At 47.5% G+C, this 17,652-nt stretch overlaps 1 protein-coding gene across 1 annotated transcript; it reads left to right on the top strand.

The window, feature by feature from the left end:
- The first annotated feature begins 221 nt into the window (after window positions 1–221).
- LOC115092342 (foot protein 1 variant 2-like) lies at window positions 222–1,115 on the top strand. Its single transcript, XM_029603143.1, has one exon. It carries the CDS (start codon window positions 222–224, stop codon window positions 1,113–1,115), a length of 894 nt encoding a protein of 297 aa, XP_029459003.1.
- The last annotated feature ends 16,537 nt before the right edge of the window (window positions 1,116–17,652 follow it).

Below are 17,652 nucleotides of genomic sequence, written 5' to 3'. Positions count from 1 at the left end.
ATTGTAATAGTACCCCCCTTTTAAGGCCCTTTCCTCCTGGGTTCCATGTAGCCAGTAGGTACTGGGGTTCCTGGAGCCACAGGCAGCATAGTCCAGGTCCTGAAAGGGGAAAAGGCCGCTTGGAACCGAAGTGCTGAACCAGAATCTCTCTGGCACTGGGTTTCTAGGCCAGAGTCTCTCTCAATGCTGGGTTGCTGGGCCAGCGACTCTCTGGAGCAGAGATGTGGAAGCGGGCTCCTCCTGGAGCAGAGATGTGGGAGCGGGCTCCTCCTGGAGCAGAGATGTGGGAACGGGCTCCTCCTGGAGCAGAGTTGTGGGAGAGGGCTCCTCCTGGAGCAGAGATGTGGGAACGGGCTCCTCCTGGAGCAGAGTTGTGGGAGAGGGCTCCTCCTGGAACAGAGATGTGGGAGCGGGCTCCTCCTGGAGCAGAGATGTGGGAGAGGGCTCCTTCTGGAGCAGAGATGTGGGAGCGGGCTCCTCCTGGAACAGAGATGTGGGAAAGGGCTCCTCCTGGAGCAGAGATGTGGGAGAGGGCTCCTCCTGGAGCAGAGATGTGGGAGCGGGCTCCTCCTGGAGCAGAGATGTGGGAGAGGGCTCCTCCTGGAGCAGAGATGTGGGAACGGGCTCCTCCTGGAGCAGAGTTGTGGGAGAGGGCTCCTCCTGGAACAGAGATGTGGGAGCGGGCTCCTCCTGGAGCAGAGATGTGGGAGCGGGCTCCTCCTGGAACAGAGATGTGGGAGAGGGCTCCTCCTGGAGCAGAGATGTGGGAGAGGGCTCCTCCTGGAGCAGAGATGTGGGAGCGGGCTCCTCCTGGAACAGAGATGTGGGAGAGGGCTCCTCCTGGAGCAGAGATGTGGGAGCGGGCTCCTCCTGGAACAGAGATGTGGGAGAGGGCTCCTCCTGGAGCAGAGATGTGGGAGAGGGCTCCTCCTGGAGCAGAGATGTGGGAGCGGGCTCCTCCTGGAACAGAGATGTGGGAGAGGGCTCCTCCTGGAGCAGAGATGTGGGAGAGGGCTCCTCCTGGAGCTGAGATGTGGGAGCGGGCTCCTCCTGGAGCAGAGATGTGGGAGAGGGCTCCTCCAAGAGTGGATAGGATGGAGAACGTTCCTTCATGAGCGGAAGCTCATGGACCGGGCTCCTCCTGGAGTGGAACTGCCGAAAAGCAGGCTGGTTCAGTCTGGTATGGAAGCACAGCAGAAACTGGCACAGCCTGTAATGGGGATATCTTGGAAACTGTTCCCTCCGGCAGGAAAGGCAACATTCAGTAGCCAGAAAACATCAAGGGAGTTACTACGTCTTCTGATGGCTGAACAGAGGTACTTGACTTCTCTGTAGACAAAACTTTGGATTTCATGGGAACAGCTGTCTGGAGTGGATTCTGTGGAGCAGGCTTACACTTAGGATCATGGTTACCCTCCTTTTCAGTAAGCAGAGGCAGGTTTCGGATTTTACCTGCCAAGGTGTGCTCAGGTGCAGCTCTCTGTGTGGAAGGGAGAAATTCAAAACCTGCCCTGGAAGCTGCCACTGGATGCTGCTCGGCTGAGGCATTCACAGCAGGCCTAGGGGTAAAAACAAGTGGTTTAATCAATTGGAAAGGTACAAGCTCCCCTTGCTGCTGTCCAAGCAGTTCTTCTCGTGGCTGGATTAGCAGCTAACGTGGGGAAGGTCAACGTTAGGATGAAAGTGTCTGGATGCCGAGGAACCAGGCTAGAAACAGCCTAATGCTTAAGGAGCTTCACAGCTGTGCTGAGCTCCGGAGACTGGACCCTCAGGCCTGGATTGGACTCTGCAGGCCTGGATTGGACTCTGCAGGCCTGGATTGGACTCTGCAGGTCTGGATTGGACTCTGCAGGCCTGGATTCTTCAGTGAGTTTGCTGGGCCGGGCTGGGGTCGAAATTACAGGAACCAGCTTTGAAACTCCTGTGATTTGGCACGGGGCAGAAGGACAGAAGGAGTGCTGGTTTGACATTTTTTGGGCTGGTTTTAGTTGTAAGTGGGGGTGCTGCGGTTTTCAAGGGGGTCTGGGCTGGAAGCTTGAGGCTGGGAAGCCATTTTGATGAATCACAGCTAAAACAGATACCTGTGAACTGAGGGTTTGCAAACCTGAACTTTTTATATACCCACTTGGCAGGGTTAGGGAAATGGCATTTAAAACACTCTGGGAAGTTTGGTGGGTTCCAAATTTGGCAACAAGGGCATACATAATAAAGAGCTTCAGGGCTGTCTCTCGGTGCTGAAGCTGGGGCACAGTCGCTAGTGACTATAGAAGAATTATATAAATCTTTTCTGGACTCACCAAGCTGGCAGGGAGCCTTACACCCACTCCTATGAGGGTTGTTTGGCCTTTTTATGCTGACACAACCTGGGGGGTCCAACTAGGACTGGGAAATCGCCCACATGGGGCAGCGCAGGACTTCTAGGCAGGGCAAAGCAAGGTCTTCTGTCTGAACCAGCCACCTTCCCCACAGGTTGAGCCCATGGGTTCTGGTGGCCGACAGGACATAGCTGGGAGCTGGAACAAGGCACTGGCTGGGAACTGGAACAAGGCACTGGCTGGGAGCTCTATATAGGCACGGCTGGAGACTCAGGCTAGACAGGACAAGACAAGGCAATGCTGGGGTTCTAGACAGGGACCATACAGGACACGATAAGGCAGAGCCTAGGCTGGAGACAGGGAAAGGAACAGGAGACAATGCTGGGATTGAAGACAGGCAAACAAGGGCCTGAAGTGAGGGCAAGGCCTAGACTGGAAACAGGGACTGGACTGGACAGGGCAAGGACTGGATAGGACAAGTACTGGGCTGGACTGGGCAGGACAGGATGAGGACTGGACAGGGCAAGGACTAGACAGAACAAGTAACAATAGACAGGAAGTCCCAAACAGGGTACAAGGCTGGCTAAGCAACTCTAGAAGGTCCAAAGGCTGCAAGGTAGGGTAGGGAGGCTCAGGAGGCCACTGAGCAAGGCAGGAAGGCCTGGAAGGCTGCAAAGTAAGGCAGGGAGGCCTTGAAAGCCACAAGGCAAGGTAAGAGGCCAAGGTAGGCCATATGGCAAGGAAAGAAAGTAAGGAGAGGATGGCCAGGTCAAGGAGCCGAGATGACTCAATGAAGAGGCAAGGAGGGAATAGACAGGCTAGGTTAAGTAGCGCTGGAGATGCTGCCTCATGGGATCAGCAAGGAGGTGGCTAGAGAGGCTGTTGTTAGGGAGGCTCACTAATGACTTCTGCTGGCGGGGGGGGGGGGGGGGGAGGGCTGCATAGCAGGCAGAATCATAACACACTCGAAAAGGAAACTATGATAAAATGAGGACATGTACTTAGTACACTAAAATGAGCAGGTGCTGGTAACAAGTTTGCATGAGGCATAGAGGTTGCTTAAAAATGCCATCTTGGAAGCCTAGATAAAATGTATTCTACAAATTAAAAAAGGTCAAGGTCTGTTTAAACTGAACTTGTATGGGATCCAAGGAGTCTTTGGACTGAGTAGACGCTGAACATGAGCTCCCATCAGCTACCCTATTTTAATCTTTGCACTTTACAGTTTCTTGAGTATGGGTCACAAAAGAAAGAGTAAAGCCTTCTCCTGCCCCGTGGAGTCTTCAGTGTCTACAAGTGGAGCCGTTTGATATCTGGGTCCACACTTTAGCACATTCTATCTCAGGCATGGCAGTGGGAGAAAGACTGATACTTCAAGCATATCCAGCATAGCTCTCTGCTTCAACGGCAGGGGAGAAAGTCTGATACTTCAAGCATATCCAGCATAGCTCTCTGCTTCAAAGGCAGGGGACAAAGTCTTCAAGCATATCCAGCATAGCTCTCTGCTTCAACGGCAGGGGAGAAAGTCTGATACTTCAAGCATATCCAGCATAGCTCTCTGCTTCAACGGCAGGGGAGACAGTCTGATACTTCAAGCATATCCAGCATAGCTCTCTGCTGCAACGGCAGGGGAGAAAGTCTTCAAGCATATCCAGCATAGCTCTCTGCTTCAACGGCAGGGGAGAAAGTCTGATACTTCAAGCATATCCAGGATAGCTCTCTGCTTCAATGGCAGGGGAGAAAGTCTGATACTTCAAGCATATCCAGCATAGCTCTCTGCTTCAACGGCAGGGGAGAAAGTCTGATACTTCAAGCATATCCAGCATAGCTTTCTGCTTCAACGGCAGGGGAGAAAGTCTTCAAGCATATCCAGCATAGCTCTCTGCTTCAACGGCAGGGGAGAAAGTCTGATACTTCAAGCATATCCAGGATAGCTCTCTGCTTCAATGGCAGGGGAGAAAGTCTGATACTTCAAGCATATCCAGCATAGCTCTCTGCTTCAACGGCAGGGGGAATGAAGAAAAGTGGATCTATATACAGACAACCAACAAGGATTGAATTACATAGTCTAGGTATACAAATAAGCATGGGTGTAACTTGCTTATTGCAGCGGTTACTACCCCTAACTAATTAAGCTAGATATTTCATTTAGATGCAGCTCCAACACTGCTCTCTACATTAATGGTGGGGGTGGAAGGGTAATAGAACCAAAAGGTTACTAAGAGCCAAGAGAAACAGATAAGTATGAAAAAAAAAAAGTGTGAAACTTGCTGGGCAGACTGGATGGGCCATTTGGTCTTCTTCTGCCGTCATTTCTATGTTTCTATATAGAGAGATGTCTTTGGAAGATTAAGTCACAAATTCTTCAAGCTCAGTGATCTCTTTGAGTCCTGAGTGTCGGATGCCACTGCCTGAAGAATTTCTCTGCCTCATTGGTATGTCGGTAGCACCTTTGGACCCGGCGTTGAGAAGCAAAGTTGATTTATATGATTCTCTTTTGGAGAGACATAACTTTCAGATGGAAAGTATTTCCAGTCACGTTTCATCATATGTGCCTCAATTGTTGCTCTAGTTAAGGACAATATATTTCTTCGGGGCAAAACTGAATCCCTTGAAAATAGATATAAGAACATACATATTTTGAATTTTCCTAGGAAAATATTGATATCACTGTATGAGATGGTTAAGAAATACCTCATTGAGAATTTAAGGATACCACCTGGTGTAAAGTGTATTATCTTTCCCCTCTCAAATGTTCAATGGGTTTGCAGGAAGGGATTGTCAAATCTTTGGTTTCTGCCGATAGCCTGGATGCCTCTGCATTGTTGGAATCATCTAGAGGGACCTTGACAGTAGATTTAGCATTAGAATTAGACCTAGATCTAATAATGAAATTGCTTTTCAAAAGTAGATCTTTGTGTTTTGGTGACAGGTTTAATATTTTTCCTGATCTCTGTAAGTTCACTCAGGTAAATAGGAAAGCTTTTTTTTTGGCGCTCAAATATCAGGTATTAGGGGTTGGCACATCTTTCTTTCTTAAATGTCCTTACAAATGTAGTTAACAAAGGGAACAAGTTTATCTTTATAAGATTGATCAGGCAAAGCCGTGTCTTAGAGATAAAATTGCTGTATAATTTAGTTGGTCTAAGATACAGAGAAGCTGTGGAGTTGTGTTTGCTGGTATTATGATCCATTATTTGCACTATATTTTTACTTTGCCCACCATAGTAACATGAATCCCCCTAAATTTTAGACTTAAGGTGGTGTTTGAGTTTATTCTCACTCATTTGTTATCCGAGTTTTCAGTTTATGCACTTGATGTTATAATTCCTTTCTATTCAGTATACCTTTGTCACTGTGAAATTACAATGATTAAAATAAATAAAAAGGAACGCTCATAAGCACTGGCAAGTTAAGATGTAAACTATTAATGAGTAGCCCCCTGGATCACTGAGCCCTAGTGATAGTGCTCTAGAACGGGGTTTCTCAATCCCGTCCTGGGGGCCCACCTAGCCAGTTAGGTTTTCAGGATATCCGCAATGAATATGCAGGAGATAAATCTGCATGCCATGGAGGCGGATATCCTGAAACTTGACTGGTTGGGGGGGGTGGTGTCTGTCTCCCCGGATGGGTTTGGGAAACACTGCTCTAGTGGGGGGCAGAGGATGGCAGTGCAGGAAATGCCCACCTGCTGGTGAGCCTGTGAGCTCCCATGGGGAAGATAACATTTCCCGTGAGTAAGAAGTGTTCAGTTTGGTGAGGACACGGAACACGCCCAGGAAATTTGATGCTTATACTGTAAAAGGGGAGGGGGGGGGGGATTTAGAAATTCTCAGAGAGATTCGGGAATAGCAGCGTGCCTTTAATCCCTTTGCGCCATTCCTAAGAGATGACCTCTGACGTCTTCGGTACCCTCGAGGATCCCTCGGTTGTGAAGCGTGAAAGGCCGAGTCCTAATGCTCAGCATAGATTTGTGAGAACTCTGCACACTCAGTGGCTCCTGTGGGACAGCTTGTAAATAAGGTTTTTCTGTCATTAAAAGTGGGAGCAGTTTTGGAACCACAGATTTGGCGTTGCCTGCCAATATTTTCGGTTCTTACAAAAGTGAATTGTACTCCCACGGGGGGAAGTGATCACCTTTGGTCCACTACACCTTAAGAACCCTAAGACCATTCGGGACTTTTCCCCCTGAAGTCGAGCCACATAAGGCGGGCCAGGAGAAAATAGGAGGAGGAACCTGCCACAAGGAGACACGAAATAAATAATAAAATCTTTTTCAAGTACATAAAAAAAGAAGACTGCGAGAGAGTCATTCACACTGGGGGAAGAGACCGGTGAGCCTGACTTTGGCTCTGGGTAAAACAGCAGGAGCGATTGTTAAGGACAAAATTACTGGGTATATAAACATGGCTTAATGGCACAGAGCCAGCGTGAATTTAGCAAAGGGAAGTCGTGCCTTACAAATCTACTCCAGTTCTTGGAAAGTTTAAATAAGCATGTGGATAAGGGCAAGCCGGCTGAGATAGAATATCTGGAATTTTTAGAAGGTAAAGTTCCCCACGAGGGACTCCTCAGGAAATTAAAAAGTCATGGGATAGCAGGCAATATTCTTCTGTTGTGGATTGGTGAATGGTTAAAGAACCAGGAACAAAAAAAAAAAAAAATTGGACTCAATGGCCAGTTTTCGAAATTGTGGACTACCCAGGGAACTGAACTTGGACCGTTTATTAAGGACCTTGAAAAGGGAGCAATGAGCGAGGTGACCCAGTTCTGCAGATGACGCAGAATTCCTCAAAGCAGTTAAATTACAAGAGCACCTTGCGAGACATGGGATCTAGTTATCTAGACGGCAAATGAAATTTAATGTGGACAAGTGCAAAGTGATGCACAGAGGGAAAAATAGTCCTAACATGGCACAGTGCTGTTCGCACCCTGTCCTGGACCACTGCCAGATAGCCCAAAAATAAACTAGCGGCCAGAGAAATGCAAAGTCCTTTAGTCCTCGTCTGGGTGACTTACTTCAGTGATAACACAGTTCCTTCCTTGATCCAGTACTGTTCATATGGAGGGTACTTTTCAGAGGGCCTTCTAATCTAGGGGTAAAGTAGTGCTTTTTCTGCAGAAATGGCCCATTAGAAAACTATGTGAATAATACACACCCAGAATTACATGCATTCATCTTATATGCCTGTAATTTTATGTGCATAAGGGAGAGGTGCTCCAGTGGGTGGAGTCTGGGCAGGGTTAGGGCTTCCTCGCATACGTTCTGATTTTAAAAAAGCATGCGTGTAAATCCTCTCCGCTGAATTTTGCATGCACCAAGTAGCAGGTGTAGCTGTTGTGATGTAGCACAACCCAGTCAGGGGTGAGAAAGGCCAGGGCCCTGTAAGAGAAAACCAAGCCGTACCAGAGGCAAACAGCAGAAGGCGCTACGGAAGGCAGGGAGAACTACAACTCCCAGGTTTTTAGAGCCACCACCTGAGCCGGAGCTGAAACAGGTGTCGGAAGCAAGGGGTAACGATCCTGACACAGCTGAATCCATGGAAATAGAAGAGGAGGGCGTGCTAGCATGGTGGCAGTGGCCAGAAAAAGCTAGCTCCTCAGAACAAGAGGAGGAGGAGATGGAGATAGGCTCTCAGACGGAGACGTCCTCCAGTTCTGTTAGGGATACAGAGTGAGTAACTGGAATGGGGGATGGTAAGGGGAATGTTAGTTTAAAAGAATGTTTTTGGGCTTACACTGTGAAACTAGTTCAACACTAGTTGTTTGGCATGGGCAGGCCCTAACCGTTACACACCAGGAGGGGAGACGGGGAGTGTTGTGTTTCCCCCAAGTGGGAGTAGTAGTGGCTGGCTAGCAGGAACACAGTGCTGGGGATCATTGCTTTGTGAACTGTTGGCTGTTAATCGGGCCGATACAGTACAGTGCGCTCCACCGTTTGGACTTGCATTTTCGACGCGCTAGCCTTACCCCTTATTCAGTAAGGGGTAATTGTGCGTTGAAATCCCCCGAAACTAATAGCGCCCGCAACATGCAAATGCATGTTGATGGCCCTATTAGTTATTCCCACGTGATCTGGAAAGCAAAATGTGCAGCGAAGCCGCACATTTTACTTTCAAAAATTAACGCCTGCCCGCGCTGGGGAAGTGCACAGAAAAGCAGTAAAAACTGCTTTTCTGTACACCCTCCGACTTAATATCATAGCGATATTAAGTCGGAGGCCCCAAAAATAAAAAAAATTTAAAATTAGCCCACGGTCCACAAGACGGACGCTCAACTATGCCGGCGTCCGTTTTCCTAACCCGTTGGCTGTCAGCGGGTTTGAGAACCGACGTCGGCAAAATTGAGCATCGGCTGTCAAACCCGCTGACAGCCGCCGCTCCTGTCATAAAAGAGGCGCTAGGGACGCGCTAGTGTCCCTAGCGCCTCTTTTTACTGCGGGCCCTCATTAGCATATTCTTCCCCCCTGAATCGCGCACACAGGAGAGTGGCCTGTGCCCGCGCCGGAGAGCGGGCAGTCACCCGCTCTCCCGCAACTTTTACTGTATCGGCCCGAATGTGAGGATAAAGGAGCAGCCCTGGTGGAAGTGCAATAAAAACCGTTTTAGCAAACTTTGTTTTGTACTACTTGGGAGTGACGGGGCTAGGCCCTTTGTTGTCACGGAAAGAACCCTCAAGCCCAGATAGGGCGGTGCCGGGCTGAGCCAAGCCCTGGAGAGCCAGGTGGGACTGCAGGACAGTGTGGAGGAAGCAAAGTGATTTGCGGACGTAGCGTCTTGGGACCAGGACGAGCGGCAGACTGGCGCAGCGGTGGCGGAGAGCCTTCACACTGTGCACATGTAGTTTTGCCGGGATAATTTTCAAAACAGGCTTAATGCGTGAGTCCGCTTTGAAAATTGGTGTAACTTATGTGCATATTTGCCAGCTAAGTGAAGTGTGATCTATCACTCTATACGGTAGGCGTTTACGTACTGGCAGATATAAAACTATGCAGTAGCCTGTAGCTTCCTAAGCCAGACCTCAAGCCGTGAGCTCCTCAGGCTTCCTGTGCGCGCGTGTTATAAAATCGGGTGTCCACGTGTGCGCACTGGGTAGCGCGCGCACGTGGATGCCCGAGCGCATATCTTTTAAAATTTACCCCATAACTTGGAAGCTGTAGGATTACCGCAGTCTTTCCACCAACCAGCCCTTGCTTCTCTAGCTGTTCTCTGCCTATCTGACAGACTCCTACTCTTTGTAGGCTCCACTTGGCGGCTCCTTGACCCTCTGTTTGTCAGCTATTTATTTTCCAGCTTTCCAAGAGATTTTCTCCTGCTTGGATCATGCTCTAATTGGCCACATCTACCTTCGTGGCTCCCATTCCTTTAGAACGACCTCGCTCAATAGCCTCATGGCTATAGTGACATCCCTTCATCTATCTTGTTCGTTTCCTTTCTTGCAGCGCCCTCTGCTCCCCTGGCAGGCTAATTACACCTTCTCCCTGGCCTCCTAGCTGGGTGGAATCTTAACTCTTTTATGGAGTTACAACTCTCTTCTTTAAAGCCACATTCTTTCCATAATGTTCTTTATGTCCCTGGCCGACTTACCTGTTTTATGTTTATGGACTGCTTTCCTGTGTGTGGAGCCTTTGTTCTGTCACAGATAACTATACGTACGTATGCATCTATTTATTTATTATTTGGGTAAAAAAAACTGCCACATAAATAAATAAATATTAAACAATTATAGCCCTTATAAGTGATAAAAAGGAGTAGATTTGTACAATGCAGCTAGCACTGAAGTGTACAAATAAACTCCTCTTGTCAGAGTTTTCATCACTTATAAGGGCTACAATTCTTTACTGATGACAATTTTACTATGAATACCTCTGAATGTGTCTGTAATAACACCCACCCCGATTCAAAGTGCCCCTCTAGAGTGGTACCTATATAGAGAGTGTCAGAGTGACTCTAAACACAGTCTCTCTCTCTCTCTCTTTCTCTCTCCCCCCTCTCTCTCTCTCTCTCCCCACAAGATGTGCTTGTAACGGCTGTAGAAGTATGTATGGCAACAGTATTTTATATGCTACTCGTATAGTTTATAAAATGGGGTGCATTTTTGCTCGTGCATTTATGGGCGCACGCGCGTTCCTTTTAAAATTTACCCGTATGTGTTTATATCTTTATGATGTCCAGTTTGGATATTATTTGGGCTTGTCATTGTCTCTCTTATCCCAGCAGTGAATCAAAATGACCAAAGTTCAGTCACAGATCTTTTAGAGGTCGTCTTGGCAAGCCAACTGTCTGAGAAGAAAACATAAACAATTCTTCTCTTGGTTTCGTTTTCTTTTCCAAAATGTTTCACCCTCATTTATAGGTATTTTCACTAGGTTTTCAACTTTTTTGGGAACATTGCGGCATCTGAATGGTATTTCCAAAAGTTACAACCCTAAACATCTATCTGCTGGGCAGATTGGATGGGCCATTTTGGTCTTTATTTGCCGACATTTACTATGTTACTGTGTTAAATGAAAGCATCCCAAAGATCCCATATGCTGGTGATGTTTTTTTTTAGATGTATTAACTCACCTTTCCAAATCCAAGCTCAGCACAAATTACTCATTTAGGTACAGTTGGGTAGGTCCCTGTGCCAGAGAGCTTATCATCTAATTTTGTACCTGAGGCAGTGGAGGCTGAAGTGACTTGCTCAAGGTCACAAGGAGAAGTAGGATCTGAACTCGGGCTTCCCTGATTCTCCGCCTGCTGCCGTAACCACTAGGAATATGCATTCATTTGAAACTAATTTATGCAATCCAATCCGAAAATGCCCGTTTTCTGTTGAATTCGTTTCAAAACAAATTAATCCCCCAATAGCTCAGAAAACCCCAAACAAGTTTGGAGTTTTCATTTCAGGAAATAGCGCATGCTTTTAGAAAATAGCACAAACTATTTGTAATAGATTTACACTAAACACTGCCTCATGGCTCCCGTCACCCCCTTATCTCTTCCGTAGTGCTGGTCCAAGTACAAAAAGGGTAGGCTTGATCACCAGTCGCCCTTAAAATGCTGCTGGTCTCAGGGCCAGCTGTGGCCATGCCGTTTTACAGTCATAAAATAATCCAGGCATTAAGCCATACAGCTGATTAGCAAACCTATTTATAGCCGTATTGCTTTAAAGGCAGAAAATAACATGGTGCTAGCCGGCCCTGAGACTAATGCCATTTTTAAAGCATAACCGGCAGGGCAGTAGCAACTGGGGATCGCCCCTGCTCCTTTTACCTTTGAAGCGGCGCTACAGAAGGGTTAAAGGGACAATGAGGGAGAGCCATGGGGGAAGGAGAAGTGCATTTATTTTTGGGTTTGTTTGTTTGTTTGTTTTTTTAATGTTTATTTTGGTCTGGCAACTGAACCAAACCGAAACAAAACTGAATCCCGAACTCTGCCCAAAACAACAAAATGTGAAACAAACTGAACATTTTGCCTCCTCACATCCCACGTAACCACCAGGCTGCTACGCCACTCTTTCGTGCACCAGATGCCAGCTTGCAGATAAGAGAGATAAGACGTGTAAGAGCCAAGCTTTTATATTTCACTGTCTCGGTGGTGTCCAGGAAACACTTTATTTCTTTCTCTCCAACCAAGAGACAATATAATATTCCTCTAGCTGTTCTAATACCCCTTGGCTGGCACATTCAAAAGATGCACACGTACACAGGGGCGCATGGAGATAGGGCAACATCACTGAGGAGAAGGTAACCAGGCCAGCCCAACAAAGAGGGGCCTATTGGTCCCCATGGTGATTCCCCTGCCTGAATGTGACACAAGGGGCACCCCTGGTTGCTTTGGTAGGTCTTATATTTTATTGACGGGCATAATTTACTAGCATGTGCAAGGAAACGGGCACATAAGTAGTCAAGCTACCAAATGACCGGTACTCAGGATATTGATAGGGTTCTGCAAACTGCGGCTTGCCATTAGCTAAGCGCAGATATCACGTAGACTGCAGGCGCAAAGATGCCATCTCTCAGTGCAATTAACCACAAGCTAAGCGGGGGCCATGGTGAGAAGCGCCTGCCTAACCATGCGGCTAAAGGGTTTTCAGGGTCCAGCTTACAATGCAAGTGATGTCGAAACCACAAGCAAGGCGGTGACTAGGGCCATGGACTATAGGGCTAGATGTCAGTCCCGCTTGCAGACTCTAGGCCAGGGGGCTTGGCTTTCCATGGCTCTGATGCCACCCTCTTGCTATGTTCACAAATAGCACTCCGTCTGCCATCTAGAGAAAGAACCTTATTCCAGGTATATGAAAATATGATCCCTTGCACTGGTGGCAGGTGGGGTGAACCTTCTTGGTATTTAGCTAACCACAAAATATTCCCTTGCAGCAGAAGTAGGGCCCCTCTGCAAGGCACAATCATTTCTATTATATTTTCTGGCCTACATTTTGCTTAACCCTTGCCTAGCCTGTTGAGTGTAATGTAGAAAATGGATAATTCAGCTAAGGGTCAACTGACCCGTGAAAACCTTTAACACCACCTCTGGATTTGGAATGTGGTTTAAAGATAATTTTTAGTAAGTGACCACAGGGACCTTACACAAATGTTTGTATGAGCGGGTCCACAGAAGTGACACATGCAAGGTGAATTTTCAAAACGGTGTGCACAAAGAAGATAACTTCGCCGCGCGGGCACACGCGTACACACGTACACTGGCTCGCGTCAGAGGATATGTATGCATACTTTTATATGGCCTGCACATGTGCGTGCAAATGCCACTTCTAACGTGTAAGTGGGGTGACTTTAAGGGCACGTGCGCCAACGCAATTACCACCAGTTTCCCCAATTCGTTCCCAGTTCACCCAGGTAAGGGATAGGACTTCCTAACCCCTCTAGTTAAATAGCCTCCCTTTTACCCTGTTAGCCCCAACCCTTAAAACCCCGCTGACTAGCCTAGTTTTTTTTTAATTTTATGACTTACATGCCATCCATAGCGGAAGTAAAGTTACGCCGAAGGGGACCCCGGCATGTGCCTGTGCGTTTGAATAGGTGCTGGTTTCATTCATAGATCTGGGAATTCCCATGCTCTGCCCAAACCTTGCCCTCGCACCTTTTCCGGCAAAAGCTTTTGTGTGCATACCAGGAGTTACGCGCACATGCACGCACTTTTTAAAATCTGCACGGTGCGTGCCGGCTCGACGTCTGTGCGTATCTCTCGGCTTTGGTGCACATAGGGCTTTTAAAATTCACCTGTTAGCATATATGCGCATGAGTAGACTCTACTTGCCTACTCCATGTTTTCTGAATGTTGAAAATACGCATGTATTTTCACTTTCGCATGCACCTATACATGTGTAAAAAAAGGGGAGGTCTACGGACGTTCCAGGACAGGGCCAGCACTTACGCATATAGGTCCGGATTTTAAAAGGGTTATGTGCTCCGGGCCTATTTTAAAAAGGCCCGGTGACGCGCGTAAAGCCCCGGGACGCGTGTAAGTCCCGGGGCTTTATAAAAGGGGTGGTCCGGGGGCGGGACCAGAGGCCTCCGACATAGCAGCCATTGCTGCTGTGTCGGAGGATCGCGTGCCGGCAGGCTGCTGGCGCGCACAACTTGCACCTGCCCAAAGGCAGGCGCAAAAGGTAAGACAAGAGTCGGGGGGGGGGGGGTTAGAGTAGGACTAGGGGGGGGGGAAAGGTTAGGGGGAAGAGAAATTCTCTTCCAGGCCGCTCAGATTTCGGAGCGGCCTGGGAGGGAACGGAGAAAGGCAGCGCGGCTCGGTGCGCGCAAGGTGTCTGCATGCGCATGTTATAAAATCAGGTGTACATGTGCGCGCGCCAGGTAGCACACGCACATGTACACCCCTGCACACCTTTTTAAAATCTACCCCATAGATTGCTATTTTAAAAGACACTCGCGTACATTTTCCAACTTCCTTGCGTATTTTTACGCTGCTAATTATCTGATTTAAGTGATATCAAACTTGTTTATTGAGTAGTACTAATTGGGTGGGAGCTCTGCGTAGACGGAAGGGAGTTCAGGTTGAAGAACCAGGAAGGTCTTGATGACCTGGAGAAGGACTGGATAAACTGGCGGACTAATCGGTAAACTGTGTAATTTCCTTGACGCACGCATATTTTAAAATGGACCAACTTATGCATGTAAATTTGGACAAGTCCTAGCTTACTTTCACATGTAAAATATACTCGTGTATATTTTTAAAATAGGTGGGTAAAGTATGTATGTGCAATGCATTGAAATACATGGCTTCAATGTATTGCGAGGTAGATATTCAAAATGTAGATGGATTTCTAAGCCAGATAGACAAATCTGTCTCACTTAGACGGGAGATTCAGCAGCACTGCTATACTGCTGAATATCTCCGCAATATGTGGATAAGTTTTATCTGTGTAAGTTTAGACCTGCTATTAAGGCCAGATAAGCGACTTATCCAGCTATCTATTGGCCACTGAACAGAACCAGATATTCAGTAGCTGCTACATAGATGGATAAACCATACTACTCCGATTATCTAGCACCAAATGCGCTGTGAAAATCGGCCTCTGCATGTCTTAATGCACTGGCCTACATACGCAGATTTTATAATATGCGCCTATGTGATACGCGCATGTTATATAAAATACTATGGTAAAACAACACACTGCCACATGCATGCAAATATGCCGCCATGTGCAGTTGTTTGAAAGTTATCCTTCCCGCTTGCTGATTTCATGTTTTGGAGTTCAAACTTTCTGAGCATCAGCAGCCTGTTGTCTCATCTATGAAAGGAGCTGGTAAACATTTGTTTCTAACACATATGCAAGCTTTAAAACCTCCTTTTGGAAGTTGTTTTATTAAAATTAATGATGGTATTCATGCTTCATTTAAATGGATTGATTACACTTATTTCTGCGTGCACTGATGCCAGTATTTTCCCGATATTCTTGGAAATATTTTCCCACGCAGTATTGACCATGTACCCCAGTCGTCTGTGACACATTATTATTATTTATAGTCTGCTTTTCAGGCACTTCAAAGTGGATTACATTCAGACACTGTAAGTATTTCCCTATCCCCAGAAGGTTTATAATGTGAAGTTCATACCCGAGGCAATGGAGGGTGAAGTGATGTGCCCAAGGTCACAAGGAGCATCAGCAGGATTTGGATCCTGGTTTCGCTGGTCTGGAGCTCTGGCCACTAGGACCCTTCCTACTGTGACAAGGGCTAGAAAGTTCTAAGACCATTATGTAGCACATTGATAAAATTTAGCACCCATGTTTCATATTTATTTCTTTATTATAGCATTTATTAGTCATTTAATGCGAAGATCTAAGTGATCTACATTCTAAGGGGTAGATTTTTAAAAAGATCGCCCGTGTGTACTTTTGTTCGCGCACCAGGCGCAAACAAAAGTACGCCAGATTTTAATAGATACGCGCATATCCTTTAAAATTCGGGGTTGGTGCGCGCAAGGCTGTGCAAAATCAGCAGCCTGCGCACGCCAAGCCACGCAGCCTGCCTTTGTTCCCTCTGAGGCCGCTCCGAAATCAGAGCGGCCTCGGAGGGAACTTTCCTTCCACACCCCCGCACCTTCCCCTCCCTTCCCCTACCTAACCCACCCCCCCAGCCCTATCTAACCCCCCTTCCTTTGTTGTAAAAGTTACGCCTGCCCGAGGCAGGCGTAACTTACGCGCGGCGGGCCGGCTGCCGGCGCGCCATGTTCCGGTCCGGGGGCTGGTCCGAAGGCCGTGGCCATGCCCCCATGCCAGAACCATGCCCACGGCCCCACCCCTGGAACGCCCCCGACCCGCCCCGCCAGGAAAGCCCCGGGACTTACGTGCGTCCTGGGGCTTTACGCGCGCCGGTAGCCTATGCAACATAGGCTCGGCGCGCGCAGGGGGAGCTTGGGGCAGGTTTTTGGGGGGTACGCGTGTACCCCTTTGAAAATCTGCCCCTAAGCATTCATAAAATGAACATAAAGTCCACAGGAAAAACAAAACAGTAGAACAGCAATAACAGATTTCATAAACTCGCAAAAAGCCTGTAGGAACAAAAAGATCTTTAACGTGACCTTAAAAGTCTTGGTACAAGAAGTGAGGCAGAAGCTCTCTGGCAGGGAGTTTCGAAACCCAGGAGCAGCTACCAAGAACGCCCTTTCCCTGAATTGCAGAAAATGTTCATTTTTATAGAATATTTTTCAATTTTTCCCATTTTGTTTGTGAAAAATTCAATATTTTCCCATTTTTTATACACCTAGGTACTTTTTAAATTTTATTTATTTTTTCATTTAATTTTTCTCTCTTTCATATTTTCTTTTACTTTGTTACTCCTTTCTTATCTCCCTCTCTAATATCTCATTTTCTCCTCCTTGAAAACATGCTGCTTTTCTCCTATCAGTTTCTTCCTCTCCTCCAGCCTCTCTTCTTTCCTGTCCAGTCTCCCTTTCTCTTCTTTCAGTATTTCCTTCCTTTGAATCTCTCCTGTTTTCCACTCTCTCCCACTATATATCACCTCCCCCTTCTCTCTTACCATGCATCTCTTCTCCCCTCCCTCCCACCACGTTTCTTTTCCTCTTTCCCGTCCACCCACTGTGTCTTCTTGTTTCCTCTCTTTTCTTACCCCTCTCTCTCACCACACTATTTTTCTCTGTCCTCCCTCTGTCATGTATCCTCTCCTCCTTTCCCCCTAACATAGACACTCAAGTTTTCCTACTGCTGTCGTCTTCTCTATAGGCAGCCACCCATTTTTCCCCACCCCTGCTGAATGCATGGATCTATTTACTAACTGAATTTGTGCCTCTGAGTTAGTAACTAGAGCTGTGCAATCAGCAGCGCTGGGGGGAATATCAGGAGATAATGTAGGAGGTACATAGTAGAATGGGTTACTTACCCCAATCTACTATTTGATGTGGAATTGCAGTAAGTATCATAGCAGTGGAATCATGGTAGACTAGGTGCACTAAGCACTGATGCCCTCCAACCTTTCCTGAAATTAATTTTTTACCCCAACTAAATATACATAAATTCTGATTGAAAGAGTGAGAGGCAGGATTAAAGATATGAACAGAACAGAAAATCTGCCAATATTTGAGCAAGGGCATCATTAGCCCTGGGCACATGGAGCTCGCTGTTGCGCTGGAGGTGGACCCTTGGGCCGAGGTGGGGTTGGCGCTACCCGTAGGAGGGATCCTATGGGTCCCCACCGTCGGCAGGCAGAGTGGGCTGAAGGACGGAGGCTGGCTGGCGCTTCACCAATACCAGCCCTCATTCCCCGCGGGTTGAGCCTTTGGGTACCGGGGCTGGTTGGACTTAGGTGGGCCTCCGTATGGCGTCGTAAATGGAAGGATTGAGAGGGCAGCCCAAAGGC

Source organism: Rhinatrema bivittatum, chromosome 5 (genome assembly GCF_901001135.1).
Source record: "Rhinatrema bivittatum chromosome 5, aRhiBiv1.1, whole genome shotgun sequence".
In the NCBI taxonomy this organism is placed as follows: domain Eukaryota; kingdom Metazoa; phylum Chordata; class Amphibia; order Gymnophiona; family Rhinatrematidae; genus Rhinatrema; species Rhinatrema bivittatum.
The sequence above is the reverse complement of the archived record's forward strand: the minus strand, read 5'-3'. Positions and strand labels throughout refer to the sequence as shown.